Source organism: Nesoenas mayeri (assembly GCF_963082525.1).
Source record: "Nesoenas mayeri genome assembly, chromosome: 2".
Taxonomy (NCBI): Eukaryota; Metazoa; Chordata; class Aves; order Columbiformes; family Columbidae; genus Nesoenas; species Nesoenas mayeri.
In genome coordinates this window covers 22,097,143-22,114,488 of record NC_137543.1, presented here as the reverse complement: position 1 = coordinate 22,114,488, position 17,346 = coordinate 22,097,143, and the positions used below count along the sequence as shown (strand labels likewise).

At 37.4% G+C, this 17,346-nt stretch overlaps 1 protein-coding gene across 29 annotated transcripts in view; it reads left to right on the top strand.

Moving 5' to 3' along the window:
• RIMS2 (regulating synaptic membrane exocytosis 2) overlaps positions 1-17,346 on the top strand; it is a gene marked incomplete at its 5' end in the record, with an annotated part of 469,329 nt that overhangs the window by 382,971 nt on the left and 69,012 nt on the right. For 6 of the 29 annotated variants that reach the window (XM_080338813.1, XM_080338816.1, XM_080338815.1 and 3 more), the window contains one exon: positions 14,664-14,836. The exons of 21 other annotated variants lie outside the window; for them this stretch is intronic. In XM_080338813.1, coding sequence (XP_080194939.1) covers positions 14,664-14,836 — 173 coding nt within the window. Of the gene's footprint in view, positions 1-14,663; positions 14,837-15,896; positions 16,137-17,346 lie in introns of all 29 variants that reach the window. 2 more of the 29 variants (XM_080338801.1, XM_080338790.1) reach the window with 1 other exon arrangement.

The following is a 17,346-nucleotide window of genomic DNA, read 5'->3' as shown; positions in this document are numbered from 1 at the left end:
CTAACTGGGAGGTCCCAGTTGACTGGAAGTTGACAAATGTGATGTCCATCTACAAAAAGGGTCAGAAGGAGTATCTGGGGAACTACAGGCCTGTCAGTCTAACCTCAGTGCCCAGGAAGGTCATGGAGCAGATCATCGTGATTGACTTCACATGGCACATACAAGCAAATCAACTGATCAGGCCCAGTCAACATGGGTTTGTGAGAGGCAGGTCCTGTTTGACCAACCTGATCTCCTTCTACGACAAGGTGACCTGTCTAGTAGATGAGGGAAAGGCTGTGGATGTTGTGTACTTAGACTTCAGTAAAGCCTTTGGTGCCATATCCCACAGCATTCTCCTGGAGAAGCTGGCAGCTCATGGTCTGGATGGGTGTACTCTGTGATGGATAAGGAACTGGCTGGAGGGCCAGGCCCAAAGAGTTGTGGTGAATGGAGCCAAATCCAGTTAGTGGCCGGTCACAAGTGGTGTTCCCCAGGGCTCAGTATTGGGGACAGTTCTGTTTAATCTCTTTATCAATGATCTGGATGAAGGGATCAAGTGCACCCTTAGTAAGTTTGCAGATTACACCAAATTGGGTGGGAGTGTTGATCTACTGAAGGGTAGGAAGGCTGTACAAAGGGATCTGGACCAGCTGGATCAATGGGCTGATGCCAATTGTATGAGGTTTAATAAGACCAAGTGCCAGATTCTGCACTTGTGTCACAGCAACCCCAGGCAGCGCTGCAGGCTCGGGGAAGAGTGACTGGAAAGATGCCTGGTGGAAAAGGATCTGGGGGTGTTGATTGACAGCTGCCTGAACATGAGCCAGCAGTGTGTCCAGGTGGCCAAAAAGGTGGCTTGTATCAGGAATCTATGATTTTTAATGGTGTTTTGAGAATGCCCTTGTCTCCTCCTTAAAAATCCAAACAGAACAACAAAGATTGCTAGAAGAAACTTCTAACTTTCCTTCTCAAAATCCTTGTGGAGAGGGAGTTGAACAAACATCCAAGCTAACAGGACAATGAGAACTTTGGTATTCTTACTGTATACAAGCTGCAGTTGATTTATGTTGGTTTTGAAAATAATTTGATAATTTATAGTGATTATTAATATACCTCTTTGATCCTGTAGTTGTTCCTTACAACTTCTGTTGTTATGAATGTAAATAGAAATATTCAAAATATTGAATAAAAAATGGAGTGTAGTTTAGATAGCCATAGTCCCTCAAAACAGTGCAGCAATTGGAAATCTGGTTTATATACATTTCCACATACCAGTATAAATGTTAAAATTTTAGATCTGGACAAACCTTGGAAAGAAGAAATAATTAGAAGGGAACTATGCTGAAGAATAATTGAGAGGGCAAATATTAACACTGACAATATTATACACAAATATTCCATGCAGGTAATTTCTACGAAACACCTGTAAAACTAAGGGCCTAACCAGAAGAATTTGATAGGCTTAGGAATGGGAATAGCTGTGCATAGTTTTATGGGGTCCCTTCATCTTCCCCTTTCCCGCCTCCACACCAATAAGTTCTATGCTTCAGGAAATAAACCAAACACCAATTAGGCTGACAAAGAATTCTTCATATGAGGAAACTATTTAGTTATTACTTGTTCCATAGCTTTTGTGCTTTCCTATGGACTAGTCAATAGTTGTGTTTTTGGACAAGAAGCTTGCTTGATAGCTAAACCAGCTGTCTCGTCTGGATGGACGGGTCCTGTCACTCTCAAGTCTGTGAGCACTCAGGTTACCTGATCAATCATGCCCATTTGTGGTAGGTAAGGAATTTAACTGCTCAGTGGCAGAGAGAATCTCTCTGGCCCATAATGCTGATAGCATTTATACTTTCAATCATTTCAATTATTATATTTTTAATGTAAAAAATTTTGTGGAATAAATTGTTTATGCTGTGGTTCTGATTCCTATAAATACAGGATTTAAGTTTCAGTTATAAGGCTTGAAAATGTAGCTAGATCAAATAAATTCAGAATTCTAGATTTGAGCTCTATAAACATGGTAATGTATAAAACATCTTTTATTTCTATTCTTATCAAACTATTTTGTTGATGGGTTAAAAGTAATTTAGTGACTTGAATACAGGTATGGATTGGTGTGATTTCCAGTATTTTCCTATTTAGTCAATGATATGCAGACTCTCAGAAAAGATATCTGTTGCTGTCATTTTTTTATTTTTCATTTAATTCAAGCTCTCTTTTAATTTGTTTTTGTTTTGATGCCTTTCTAATTTATTTTTTTTAATCTTGACTGTCCATGTCTCTATTAGAGATTTAGGGTATATTTAAATGTAATACTGTGGTTAAGACAAATACTGCATTCTCATATCATAATTACAGCTAAAATATAAACATCTCAAAACAGACTGATACTGGCTGTCTTTATCTGTCAGCAGGTACTTCCTGTTATCAGCCATTTTCTTAGTTTTTGTGTAAGCTTCTATTGCTAATCATATGTCTAGAAAGCAGAGGTTTAATACATTATTAAGTGTTGTTAAAGAACCTTATAATTTTACAATTGAGGTTTAGTCTTACAGTAATAAGTTAAATATTCTTTTGCATAAAGCAAATAGTTTCCAGGGGAAAAAAAACAAAACAAAACAAAACAAAACACTTTATCGAACACTTATAGATAAAATATATGTCAAAACATATCAAAAGATTTCTATCGAAGTCAGATTCAAATAAGTAATTGTAACCATTTCATTAATAATCACATTTTTAAATCACCTGGGTACAGTTTTGACCAACTTCCATCCAGAGTAATCACTGCAATTTATTTTAAATCCTTTTATCAGTTTTGTAATAGAAGATATTTTCCTTTCAGAACTGCTTTGTATGGACATGTGAATTGCTAAACTGTTAGTCTATTTTGGTTTACAGTGGCTATCTTTTCATAGTAAACTCAATAATTTCTGTTTACAGTTTTTATCTGAATTTAAGATGTAAAGTTCCAAGATGCTGATGAATGGAGTAACAATTAATGTATAAAATAGTGACTATGCTTGAATTAGTTATCTAAGATATACTGAAACTGATGCTATTCTGATAATAAATTATAAAATTACAGAAAACAAAAAAGAAAAATAACTGGAAAGTATGTACTAAATATCTGGGTGCCAAAGTTTGACATTCAGAAATAGAGAATATATGAAGTTAATTGAATTGCTGCAACAGTCATGGAGCGCCAAGAAATATAAATAATAATCTCTAATATGATAACATATCATACCACGCTGCAGTTCGTGCTACTTAATTCTGTGCCAGGCAGAATAGGTGCCAAAAGTACATTATTCAAATTTGAAAGATAACAAGGGCAGAGCAATGGTTCCAGCTAGATGGAAACATGTTTTCTAGATCAATTTGCTAGGCTATTGACCTTGAAAAATCCAGGAAAGCATGGCACGCCAAGTAGAAAGGATAGACCTGAAGTCCCAGTGGAGCGCTTGCATGGAGCCTGCTTAAACGTGTAGGGTTCAAAATGAGGACGCAGGATTTTTGGCTGCCTCACAAGGATGGTTCAGAGGCCACCGAGCACTGCAGGCCCAGGGCAGGATTGCTGCCGGCCCCTCGCCTGGCGCATCCCCTGCCGGCCGGGCTCTCCTGTGGGCTGAGGGGGTTCTACTGGGAGGGCCTGTGGGGAGCTGCCCCTGCGGTTCAGCCGGAGGATTCACCCAGAGCTCACTGCTACCATTTTTAATTGTGACTAGAGTGATGAGCCCTGGGAAGTGGTGTTAGCAGTGGGCATGTTTTCTTCAGTTCAGTCTCTGTGAGTGCTTCTCTTTATTAAATGGGTTAATTTTTTTTTGATAGAAGCCCCAAATTTATCAGCAGAATTTTTCCCAGTTTATCAACGTTTTTCCAAACAGCAGATTTGTGGTCTTGAGGAACTTTTGCCATCTGTCCTGCAAGAAAAAAGATAGGTATCTCTATCAGATTTCCCTAAGACATTGCATTTGTTTGATTCTTTTTTTTTTTGAAGTATCTTAACTACATAATCTCTTGCAGTTAATTTTATGAATATACCTGTCACTTCAAGTATCCATATTGCAAGTAGTACATATGAAGGATTTGGATGGGTATGTAACAACCACAATTATTCTGTAAAAGCTGTCTCTGCACAATGGAGTTAATCAAAGTAGCATTAGGACCTTGGGGTCTCAGCATAGGGAGGTCTTTTGTTAAGCCTCTAAGCCTTCAGCAACGCTTCAGTAACAGAGATGTTACTCAAACATTAATGTATCTCTGTTCTCTCTTGAGTGACACATGCCATCAGGTAATAAACAATTATAGTCAGTTTAACCTTAAGCAACTATATAATTAATAAAATCTGCATTTTGCTTATTCTAAAAACAATATTCAAAACACTGTATCTGAGAGACAATAATGTAAATTCACTTCTGGTAAACAGGCTGACTTTTGATTTCAAGAGTTGTAAAGAAGTAACTTGGGTGTTTTTTAGGAGGCAGTTAGAAATCTTTCCTTTCCCACTTCTAAGCTATTTTCTAGTCACATAAATTTAGGAAATGCTATGCTCGGGCTATGGTAAGCAGTAACCTGTAAAATGAAAATAACTTCAAGAGTTCTAATGCATTAATTCATAGAAATTAATGGTCTTAAAAATGTTCACAGAATTTTTTTACCCCAGAACAGTTCCAATATAGATAACTGTTTTGTGAAATGATCTAAATTTCTCATATAGGTTCAATTAAATTATTTTTTTTCTTTATTTTTGAGAAATGTTACATATTATTATCCTACTGTTAAAGTGGTTTATGTGGTGAAGTTGAAGCTGTAAGTAATGTTAATAGGTGTCGCATATTTTCTGTAAAAGTGAATTCAAATTAACCTTACAAGGAAGCAAAGAGGTAAATTATTATAGTATTTACAATGCATTATGACAGACATAAGTAATACTTGTTTTTTAATTACTCCCTCTTTGAGAACCAAAGCACAATGACTAAAAAGAAAAAGAGTTCAGTTCTTCTGTTCTCTATAAATGATTTACATGCTCAGGATCTCCCTGCAGTCTTTTTTCCCCTAGTTGCAATATGATGAGGGTAAAGCTGCTGAAGAAATACAGCTTAGGGAAAAGTAAGATTTTCTAAGCAGTTTAACTATGGAAGGATAAGGAGATGGTGGCATCTACATCTTGCAGATTCGTTTCCTCTTTAGCTAGACATGAATAGGCAGAAAATTTATAGACTAATTATCAGCTGAGCTCATATATTTCTTATTCTACAAGGATTTTCCAAGATATATGCCAATAATCAGTGAAAACGAGATATTAAGAAAAAAGGTTATGGACCTTCCCTCAAATTATGCTTGATTTTGGAGGCTACTCTTTAATATCGATGGATTTGAGGACTTACAAAGTGGAATCATACAAAGATGTATTTATAGCCTGTTCTTGAGCAATTGTGTTATTTATAGTCCTTAGGCAGTGCTGCTTACAGGAATAAGCACTGACCAGATGGCCCATGTGTCAATCCAGATGTTCTCTTCGGCATGAATTCCTCTGAAGGTGCTGTGTTGCAGGATAAATTTGGTGAAAGTCATATATGGATGTTACATAGAGAAAGCTCATATCTCTGGTCTCAAACCATCAAGTATACTGAAATACTTAACAGGCTTTTTGGGTGAAACAAAGTGTAATGAAAAACGAAGTTATGTGATAGGAAAAGATGATGGCCTTTCCATCTTTTTTTAGTCGTTTTTTGTTTTTACAAGAGACTAAACACAAATGAGGGAAATGTAGTTTAAATTCCAAGTTAAATAAGAGCTCTTTAAAATGCATACTGTTTGACTTCCTTGCTTGTGTTTGCAAAGTAACATCTCAGAGAAGTCCAAATCAGGTAGAACAATCAGAGACAAAAGAGGATTTCTTAAAATAGAAATCCTGCCTTGATACCCTCTTTAAGAAAATAAGCACTTGCCTGAATGGCGAGACTGTATGAAATGCAAGAGATTCTGAGTGCACTGGTGACTGAAATGGCACATGAAGCACTTGAGAAACAGAAACAAGTACAGGAAGCACACTTTGATTGTGTTTATCCAACATAAGTAGGATTCACTACAGTTAGAAAACAAAAAGGACCAGAAACAGAATTAAGAGTCATCACTGAAACCGTACCCATTGAACAAGTGAGTTAATTGTAGGCAGGCTCACCAGTTTGTCCTAGAAAACGTACTGGAGTTCACCAGTAGATAAAGCACTGGAGATGCTATTAAATACAATTGCACAGTAAGGTTGTGAAGCCCTGAACACCTGCATTTTTGTAATCACCCTGACTTGAACAACTCAATATTTTTACAGTGAACAGTGTCCATGATGATGCATCTTTGGAAGACTTGGCACGGTGCTCTGGAATGCTAACAGATTGCTGATCTCTATATTAAATAGATTTTTTCCTTTTGTGTAAGACAGTCAGAAAGTTAATGGGTGGTAGTTAAAAAGATGCTGACAAGTTTGAGAAAGTCTACAGGAAGAATTAATAACACACCATCACAAAGCCAGACTGTGGACCTGTTTCTCAAAAGTAAAATTTGTTGACTGACTATACCCTATTTTAAATAGCAGTTAAAATCAGGAGAAGGTCAGCAGTATGAAAGGGAATTTGAATAGCAAATGTTTCAAATAAATCTTAAAAAGATTTTGGTTTTATATACTGTTTTGCCTGCTTTCCTGAATTACTTTCACATCAGAGAAGGAGGACTGATTGTTGGACATCCTTATGCCCTTAATTATCATTCAAGAGTTCTTCTTTCAAAGCTTTTATTTATTTACCTTCATATTATATGTGTTGGGAATTGTTGGGAATATGCTGGCTACATGAGAACATTGTGTGGTTCACCTAAAACTCGTTAAGGCATTTTGGAATCATCAGATCATGTTACAGGGTGAAGTCCATCCACAGAACATATGAGATTTTCTATTCACTCCAATTTAAATAGTAAACTATAGCTGTTTCACCCTAGCTGTATGCTATACATGGATCTCTTTCCTATTGCATTTAATCTGTCAGAATCAACTAGAACCATGGAAAAGATAATCTTTAATATTCAGACTATGAAAATTCTTCTTAAAAATCTCAGTTACTTTCCTTGAGAGATAATGGAAAGTAGTTAACTTCATTTTTAAGTAAATGTCTAGTTATATGGTACATGAGGCATACTACCGAAGGACAGTGGTGGTAGCCTCTTTTTATTATGAAATGTCATGTCCCAGAGTCCTGTTCCAATTAACTGTTGGACTAGAAGCTCTCTCTGTGAATTATGACTTTAAGGTAGCTTTTCATGTGATATTATGAGATATCTGCTTGGCCATTATAAACCTTGTATTTTCACACCAGTGTATGACACATCCTGGATTGCCTTTTAAGAACTTTTTGAGGTGATGCCTGGAATTTTTCCTGTGTTGTTTTACTTGTCTTTTACTTTACCTTAAACAACAGTTTTTTAACCACTGTGGTTTTCATAGGAGAGATGGGATTTTAAACAGTGTCTTTGTGATTTTGAAGTGTCTTTGGAAAAGTTTGATAACTTTATATCCCCCAGCAGAAGGTTTGCAGTGCTCTCTCCTTTCAAAATTTGTAAAATTTGATGCTGACTTTGATTTTTTACTTTGAGATTAAAAAGGAATGCTTAGTTGCCTAGACTGGGTGAAGCTATCATGGTGAATTAATTCTCTATCAATAAGAACTTGATTTCAGAATAGATATCAGTGCAGCTGAAATTAGAAACTGACTGCAGGAACAGATTTTTTTTGTAGGAAGACAAACTTGTTGACAAGATAATTCTCAAGCTCACTAAAAGACCCAATTACTTCTTAAGAGCTGCCTTAATGTTTTCTTCTTTACAAAATATTTGCAGGTTCTGTAAGTTCTCCTTGCTGTAATCCCAGAATATTTTCTAGTGCTCACCTATATTTATTTTATATTGTGCACTTAGGGAGTTCTTAAAAAAATTGCTCCATATGCCAATATATGTGAAGCAGATGATTTTTGTCTTTTGATTTGACTTGCCTCTAGACTACCTCCCTCTAGATTTCCCATTGTCCTTAGACAGTGATCCATTGGTGGCTTCTGCATTACTGCTGCCTTTGCATTTGGGTTGGAGGGGACCTCAGGAGCTGTCTAGTCCAACCCCTAGCTTAAAGCAAGAGTCAGCTTGGAGATCAGTACAGGTTGCTCTAGTCAGGATTTGAAAACATTCAAGGATGAATACTGCACAACTTCCCTAGGCAACCTGATCCACTGCTTCACTGTGCCTATGGTAAAAGATGTGCCTTCTTACACCAGTCAGAGCTGCTGTGAATTGCTTGGCTCTGTCTTTTTGACACCCTCCCTGTATGACCTGGCAGGCTGCTGTTAGGTACTCCCAAAGCCACCACTTCTCAAGGCAGAACAAGCCCAGATCCCCCAGCCTCTCCCCACAGGGCAAATACTGTAGCCCCAGTCATCCTGGTGACACTCCCAGATACTCATTCTAGTTTATCGATGCAATTGCTGCACTTTGGCTCTAAAACTGGATACAATATTCTAGTTGTGGTCTAATGAATGCTGAGTAAAAGGGAATAATCACTCCCCTTGATATACTGCTCATGTTACAGTCAGTACAACCCAGGCTGCCTTTCTCTGCTGCCAGGGCCCATTGCTGACTTGCTTGATCTTTTTGATTGTTCATTTTTAACTTACTAATTTAGCAATAGGATGCTGTTTGCAACATGGCATAGGCCCATAGTAAAATCAGGTTTTAGCATCTCCTTTGTAAGAATGTATATGTGAGCAGTGGTTACAGAAATTGATAAACAGATGGCACCAAACCAGTAAGGGTAAGATGTGGGAACTTTGGAAGTAGGGGTTTTTCACATATTCACTAGAAATATGGATGTTCCTTTTGACCAATATGTTTAAATTTGGTGCTAACTGTATTGGAGATTAGGACTAGTTAGAAGGTGGACTTTGCAAATCAGGTTACAATCAGTTCTTTTTATTCAAAGTAGAAGTAGACTGGGATGGTTTTAATAATGGGAAAATATGATGTTGAATAAGGAATGAGAGTAAGGAATGGATGTACAGAGAACCACTGTACATCCAGCTACATTTACTGTTTCAGGCACCATGCGGCTTGGAATTAGCAACACCACGTGTTGCTGCTGCGAGACAAGGGACATATAGCCGGGCCAAGGTCAGAAGATCAAGGGGTGCCTGATGCAAAGCAAGAACTAGGTGAAGGGAGAACAGGATTGGAACAGTGCTAATGGGACTCATCAGAAGCAAAATATAGGGCTAAGAAAGCAGGATTCAATAATTAGGAATAAAAAGGAGGAAGATAGGATAGGATCTAGGATGGCAAAGCAGAAGTAAGGATTGGCAGCCAAGAATGAGTCTGAGCTAGAACTGGTTGTATCTCCATATTCAGAAGCCCAAGGCAACAGTGGAGCTTATTATATACCTAATACCAAAGCAGTGCAAGAATTAATCTCCCTGGTCAGTCCTTAAATCTCCCAAGGGAATGAGGGATGCCATGTGCAGCTGACAGCTAAAGCACAGCTGGCAGAGGCTGACCTGGCCAGCTGTACCTCCGTTGCTTTGATGGAGCCTGACAGGAGTGGTGAATGTAAGCACAGGTTATTGAGTTGGCTAAGTATGAATTACATGCAAAGGTAGATTCATTGTAGCCTTCAGCTTGGGTTTGTGCATATGCAAGCTACAGCTAAACATATCTCTACATATTCATTTCTACATGCTATTTTGTAAAAGTGACTTATAATCTTTTGCTTTATAGAAATGTAACACTGTTGTTGTAAATATTATTTGGTTTTACTTGTAATGGCAGACTTCATGAATCAGCCATGAACAAAGGTTTTAGAAAGAATCAAACAATCCATTAACATTTATTCAAATTATGAGTAGTAACTAAAATTTGTAATGTCTGTAGAGGCTGTCAACGTACACTGAAAGCTACAGTTGAAATTACAGAACATTTCATAAAATTTTGTGCTCTGGCTGCTTGAGAGCTTTTGTCAGCACAGCAAAGAACTATTGAAGCAGTCCAGAAGGTTCTTTAATCTTCTTGTGGTAGCACAATGAACAATTGTCTGAAGCATCTTCTCAGCATTTTGATCAGTAAAAACATTGGCCAGATTTGCATGTCCCTATGTAAATGCTAGCAAAAACACCCTGATGAGTAGACTATTAGAAAGAAAAAAACAAAACCCAAACTAAAACAAACAAACAAACAAAAACAAACAAAAACCACCACAACAAAACAAAAACAAAAAACCCCACACAGTTGGAAATCGCTGACGATTTCACTTGCCTGGACAACTGTGTCTGTATAGTCCAAGATGGAAGACTGGTAACAATATATTAAATAATACGAATCACTTTAAAACTTACTTTGAATCAGAAGTTCCAAAACAGTTTCTTCCCAGAAATAAGTATTAGAGCTGTTGTAGCTTGATGTGGCCTTTCAATCATATAGTGGTAGTTCACAAAAAGGTCAAAACATTTGCAGAGGTTGTTGTATTTTTCAGCTTTATAATCTTGAATTCATCACAGAAAGTAATGTATTGCAGTTACAAAGTATTGGCACAATTGCTTAACTTTCACTTTGTTAGGGTCTCCAGCTGAATATTTTACAAATGCAGAGGAAAGGGCTTTTAGAAACTTTAAACTTGTTTGATAAAACCTGTATTAACAAGATTTATCCCATTCTTCAACACAGCAGAATAGGACAAAATCATCTTACTATTAAAAATACAAAAGCAACTTTTAATCAACCCCTCTGCTTGCAGCAGACTTCCTACTGTTGAAACAGCTTTAAGTGGCTGGGCAGTCTTAGTGCTGTCTGGGTTGTAAAGTCCAGAAAGCTGCCTATATTATATGAGTCTTGATTGGGTTGGAAATTAAAATTTAACCTTTTTCTGGTAAAGGAGACATATATTTCCAGCATGGGGAAAGTCAGGAGATAATTTTCCTAATTTTCTGTGGCTGTTACTAGATAGATAGATAGATAGATAGATAGATAGATAGATAGATAGAAGAAACATTATTTCATTAAACTTCATACAGGCAGGTATGCTTTACCACAGCCTGGACATTCTGATTGTGCAAACCAGGGGAGCTACTAGCACACATGAGGCTTCCTTACTGTCCATGTGCCTTTGCTTTCTTCTGAGGGAAACTGGAGTACACCAGGTAGCTCATAATCTGATAATCCAGGCCTATGGCCTCACTACAGCCCAGCCCCAGCCCCGCGGCTGCAGTTACCCGACTGGGTGCATCCCAATGGTGCAAACTCCTATGGCATGGTACAGTATGCAGGTACAGCAGTGGAGATGGCTGGGAAATGGGAGTCGTGTTCCAGATATAATGGGGGGATGGCACTTGGTTAGTAAAGACATTTTCAGTGTAGTAGTAGATTTTATCATACAGTTAGTGACATTCAGGAATCAAAAAAAAAAAAAAAAGAAAGTGAAATTTGGAAGAAGAAAACAAGGAAGTATATGAAATATGTGAAGATATAATGCCTTGGGGCAACTGTATCCACACAAAAACTGAAGAAAGAATAGTGCAAAATTGTGTGAAAATATTTGCGTTTTACAGTCAGGGTATTATCCCATGGAAGAGCTGAATACTTTAAAAAACCCAATATTCACACAATGAAATTGTGATTTTACTTTTGAGGCAGAGAACAAAAGACCACTTCAGAAGCTGCCTTATGTAGAATTGCAATATAAGAAACAAATACTGAAACTGAAAATGCCAGCATGGATTCTGTCAGACAAGCAGTACATTTCATTTGTCTTCTGTACTGCACTTACTGAAACACTAACATGCAGTACACTTACTATTATAATCCATTTCCTAAACCAAATTAAGTTAGATATAAGGTCAAAAGTAAACCTTAGCTGCAGAATAAAGAGCGATTTGGAGCAGAGCTAATGAATGAATGTGAGGTATTTGAAGTTTGTCCAGCACGATAGAAAATTTAGTTTCAGTTTCTAGATGTTACTTTGGTAGGCATTTACGGATGCTGAGACTGCAACTCAGACAATATGTAAATAAAACTTTTAAAAACAAATATCGCATACTAAGACCTTCAGATTTAATGAAAGGATCAATTAAGCTTCCCAATTTCAAACATAAACCATCCTGAAATAGCAAGGGTCAAGTAATATTTCTGGTCCATCTGGCCCAACTGAAAACATTTGATGGGAAGTGCTTTTGCATACAACTGAGAAAAAAGAGACAAGGTAATGATCTGATGGTCTTTTTTTCACATGATATTTCCAAAATTATTTACCTTTAAGCTGCTTTTTTTACCACAACGATTCTCAATCTTGACCATATATCACTGGATTATTACTATTGCATTAGATTTGAAAAAAAATACAATAAGGTTGTTTCATTTATCAAAATGTCTGATTTGTTATATATAGCACATTGCTATGAAAAATGTATTTTAAGAACTGAAGTTGTCCAGGTGTGGAAATGAAACAGACAAAATCAAAACTATAGGTTTTTGAAACTTTCAGTGTGCTGCAGAATGGCCCTGTAGAATAACTTTGTGAAATGCAGGTACCATTTGCTGCTTCACATTGCTTGCATGGATTTACTTCAGAAGGGTTCATTTCTTGCTTGGCAAGCTCAGTGTGGGATCTGCAGGTCGAGGTCTGTTCTCCTATGAATCACCACAAGTAGTATCTGTCCCCCAACTGGACTGTAATTAACAGTTCCATCAATGATTTACATCTGACACTATGGTCTGTCTTACTTCCCAAATGGGCAGTGTCATTGGGTCAGTGATGCCGGTGGTGTGTCTGCCCCGAGGTTGGGCACGGCAAGTGCATCTGTTCAGGGGCCTTGGCAAACACTGACAGTCTGAGGGCACCTCTTCGGTGCCTTTTTCTATAGTGCCTGCTGCTAGCCCTGTACACCAGGCTGTGCTTCCCAGTCTCGGCAGTTTTAGGTTAAATCAACACAAACTAAACTTTGTCTTCAGTGCAGAATTATTCCGGGGAGGATTAGGTGGGTGGAACTGAATAGATAGGACTCAATATATATGCATTTCACTAGGTATAGTTCTTTTTTTCTTCTCCAAAGGGCTAAGTATTTGCTCTCTTAAAAGTTGTTGCTGCAAAAGAACAATCCTTTTATTCTGGTATAATGATCCATTATTTCTGATGATCAGGACAGCTGTTTAATCATAGTTTTTATGTTCCCCAAATGAGTACATCTATAACAACATGTACTGTCTTCTTTATCAAGCAAAAATATTAATGGCATCAATAAAAACAGTCATCAAATATTACAGCATTTAAACATTGTAATCACAGAGAATCTCTGCAAGTTTATGGCTGGCTAAATTCACTCTCAGACATATGGTCTGGGGAAGGCTTGAGTGATTTGTCAATTAACAGAAATACTGTAAATTAGCACAGACCAGGGAGACAGCTGCAGCATGGGCAACCCTTTCACATAAGCCTGCAGTTCAGGCTGTGCTTGGTCGCTGTCTGCAACAGGTGTACAGTGCAACCTGCACAAGCATTTTTTCTTGTCTTTATTTCATTTCCCTGTTTTAAAATGGGCAAAATAACTTACTATTTCTAAGTGTAAACAGGCACTTAAATGCTATTCTGAAACGTTGTTTAGACACTGCACAGTCTCAGAATATTCTCCAGTGTAACATTTCTTGCAAGAGAACAGAAGCAAATGATCTGTGTACTCCATGAAAGACAGTTATTCTAAAAAATTGATAGCCAAGTTTGGACACCTTTTCTGCAGGACTACACAGGTCTGCCACTTTATGAATTATTTTCTCCAGGTGGCTGAGTCCAATATTCCTACCCCCAAGAGTTCGCTGACAATTTACCTTGCACTGCTTTTCTGAAAAGATTATCAGTAGTAGCCCATCAGATTTCTGTATACACTGAAATGTCTGTATATGAAGAAGACAGGGAAAAAGTCTTTCTGCTGTTTATTATATCTGCACATAGTACAATACAGAGTGGCACAGACTTAGCATTAATTTAAAGCTAACTTGTGTAACAAGAACATATAGCCATAATATTTTGTTGAGATCTAACTTGAATACCTCTGCACAACACTGCTTTATGTTGTATGGGCTTACTGCTGACCACTAGTCACCTGCCAGTTCTGTGTTTGGAATATACTGTTAAAAACTCAAATACTATTGGGTTTTTTTTTCAGTTTCTGAGCCACGTATTTTATAGATAGCATGAAGCACATTGTGTTTCCTGTTCAGTCTTTCATGAAATTAGTAAGTATGGGCAAGGCACTTAGTTTCTCTGCTTTGCTTTCTGCTCTGGTGAAACAGTTGTGGTAAGAATATTGTGTAATGGTTTAGATGTCTTTGCTAAGGTTTTTGAAACATTTGGAAGAGCTGGAAGTTCTGTAGAAGCCACTCTATGGATTAAGCTGAGGAGCTAATATTTTAAATGGGATAGCAGAGTAAAATTAATAGAAACCAAGACATAACTTGTATTCTGTGTCAGTTAAAAACTTCATTATAAAAATTCAGACAGTCTGGTGACAAAGGCAGTTCAGATAGCATCAGGGACCAGCTCCATAGTTCATTTGTGGTGGTATGTCACTGACAGCATCTGTATCTTTATCCCTTTCCTCTAACAGTATCGGTCAGGACGGGATCCTCAGCGAGGCTCAGACAACGTTTCCAATAAGTCTTCAGACAGCGATGTCAGTGATGTCTCCGCTGTGTCACGGACGAGCAGTGCTTCACGTTTCAGCAGCACGAGCTACATGTCTGTCCAGTCAGAGCGCCCACGAGGAAACAAGAAAATCAGGTGAGCACAAGGAGCTGTAGTGCCAGCCATAGCCGTGTGATTTAAGTAAATGAATGTTTGTCAGTTTTTGTATTTGAAATTAGTATTTTGCATAGGTTAAAATTTGCAGGGAATTTGCAAAATACTGGTTTAAATGTCCTCTTCATCTAATGCTTTTTGAAGACTTCATGGTATTTATTTTTAGCCAAGTTTTGTCATTTTGAGCTATACTAAAATACATACAAACATATGCTGTCAGCAAGCATTAGACACACTTAGATTTGGACTTTCTGAAAACCATTTTGTAAAATAATATGGCTGTAAAGACAACTTAACTTGAAAATTTGTGCCAGCAATATTAGAGGCATCTTCATTTCCTTTTAAATTAGATCTACTGAACTTCTATAGAAGTCTTATTTCATACTTACAGAGACTAATTCAATTTATTTAATCCTTACACTAGTCCGATATAACTGTAGGCATACAGCTGTTGAGCTGCTCTTCAACAAGGTGGACATAGTGTATCTGTGAGCAAAATGGTGACATCACAAAAAAAAAGCACCTCCTTTGCCTGTGCCCTGTGCACACTCAGAGTAGCTATGACTGTGACTGTAGAAGGAATGAAAGACCATTTTTCTTGGAAAGTGTAACCCACCTGCATTCTCAGCAAAATTTAATGTCAGCCTACATTAATCCTCAGAAAATTGTCCTCTTGAGAGAAATGATGCGTTTGAAAAGATTGTCTAAACATCTGCTTGTATGATCGTTGTTAGGACCGCATTGTTTCTGCCTTACAGTTATGTATACATTTCCAAATGTGATGTATTGCCATGCAACTTTTATTCAAAGAGAGCCTTAGAGATTGTCCTAAGAAAACATCCCAGGCTTCTCCAGTGTAGTCTGGAGTCTTAACCAGCATGATTTAACTTATGACTGCTTCCATCTTTTAGTTTTTATTTCATTTATTTTGTATTTCCTTTCTTGTGAGTTCATGCATGCTTTTCTCCATGATCTTAACTTTAATTTATTCTTTTCTTTCTTCTTTTTGCATGCCTATTTCAATTTTTGTTGACTTCAGAAGGACAAGGGATATAGAGGGGAAAAAAGAGGGAGGGCTGGAAGGGGATGAACAAGATGGAATATTTCCTGAGGAGGAAGAAAAAGAGGAGGAGGAGGAGGAAAGAGCAAAGGAGCAAGAAATTGATGAAAAAGGGGAAGGGCAAGAGGTGACAGAGAACTGTGATAAGGAGGAAGTCAAAGGATCAGGGAATGATGAAAAAGCTCAAGAAGACCAAACTGAGGAAGGGAAAGAGGATGACAGGTAAAATATATTTCTGTTTCTGTAGACCTACTCTTCCTCCTGTGCCAGGACCCTACTTGTCTTCCCTTTTATTTTTTTTTCTTTCCATTTGCTTAGCTTATTGTCTATGTTCTCTGCAGCTTTATTTGCTTTCACTCATGATGCTTTCATATTTAAGCAAGTTTCACTCTCGGCTTCAGTGAACTTGTTCTGCATACCAAATTATGCAGCACACTAACTTGACTCATTACTATGCAGGCAACTACAGCATATTAACTTTAAAATGGTTTAAAGTAGAGTTTGGGTGTGACTATAATAAACAATAGAAATTGTAAGTTTCCTCTTTATATTCCCTGCTTGAATTATCATTTCAGTGAAAAATCTTTTGTTGAGTGATATCTCATCAATATCAAAACCATCTTTACTTTCATTTGTGGCAGTATTAAAAAGAGAATTTGGATTTTTTTTTTTTATCCTCTTTGTGTAGGCTGATAAATGTGCATATTGATCGACAATCAATGTGGATAAGCAGAGTCTTACCATTTTTTTTGTCACATGTGAATAACTGTCGTGGGTTGCTGTATTGTGAAGGGGTCATGCACCTCTGCTGCTGTATTGTGTCCAGAAACATTTCAGCACAATTGGATCTGGGTTTATCAGATAATATTTTAGATTGATGTGATTTAGCACAAATCCTTTGAAACATGACTTTTAACATGAGTGACATTTCATATTGCAAAATCTATGTAATTTGCATTAAGAGAAATACAATATTCCTTCTTTCTTCATTAGCAAAACATGTGTTTGAGATTTGCTGAATATTCTTGAACCCCTTCTCACCTATGCAAAAATGCCAGAAGATCTCAGAAAAAAAAAATGCTCTCTTTTAACTTGCTAATTCTGCACTACCTATAGATAACTTATTTCTGTAATACTATGTTCATATATATTAGAGCAAGCACAGAGCACTCTTTGGCAATCCACTCTCTTCCTTTGCTACAAGCCTACATGTGTATATGCCTGTACATACACACACATGTGAACACGCACAAACCAAAGGTGATAGAAAAAGAGAATCAAAATGTGTAGTGTTCAGTCTGGGGTGGTATGGGCCCATATAGCCATACTACTGCTTTTACACATTAAGTACCATCAATCCTTCACTCTTGAGTGCATTTCAGAATTCAACAAAAGTAGCTGTTTAGAAACAGCTGTCTTTAAGACTGCCTTT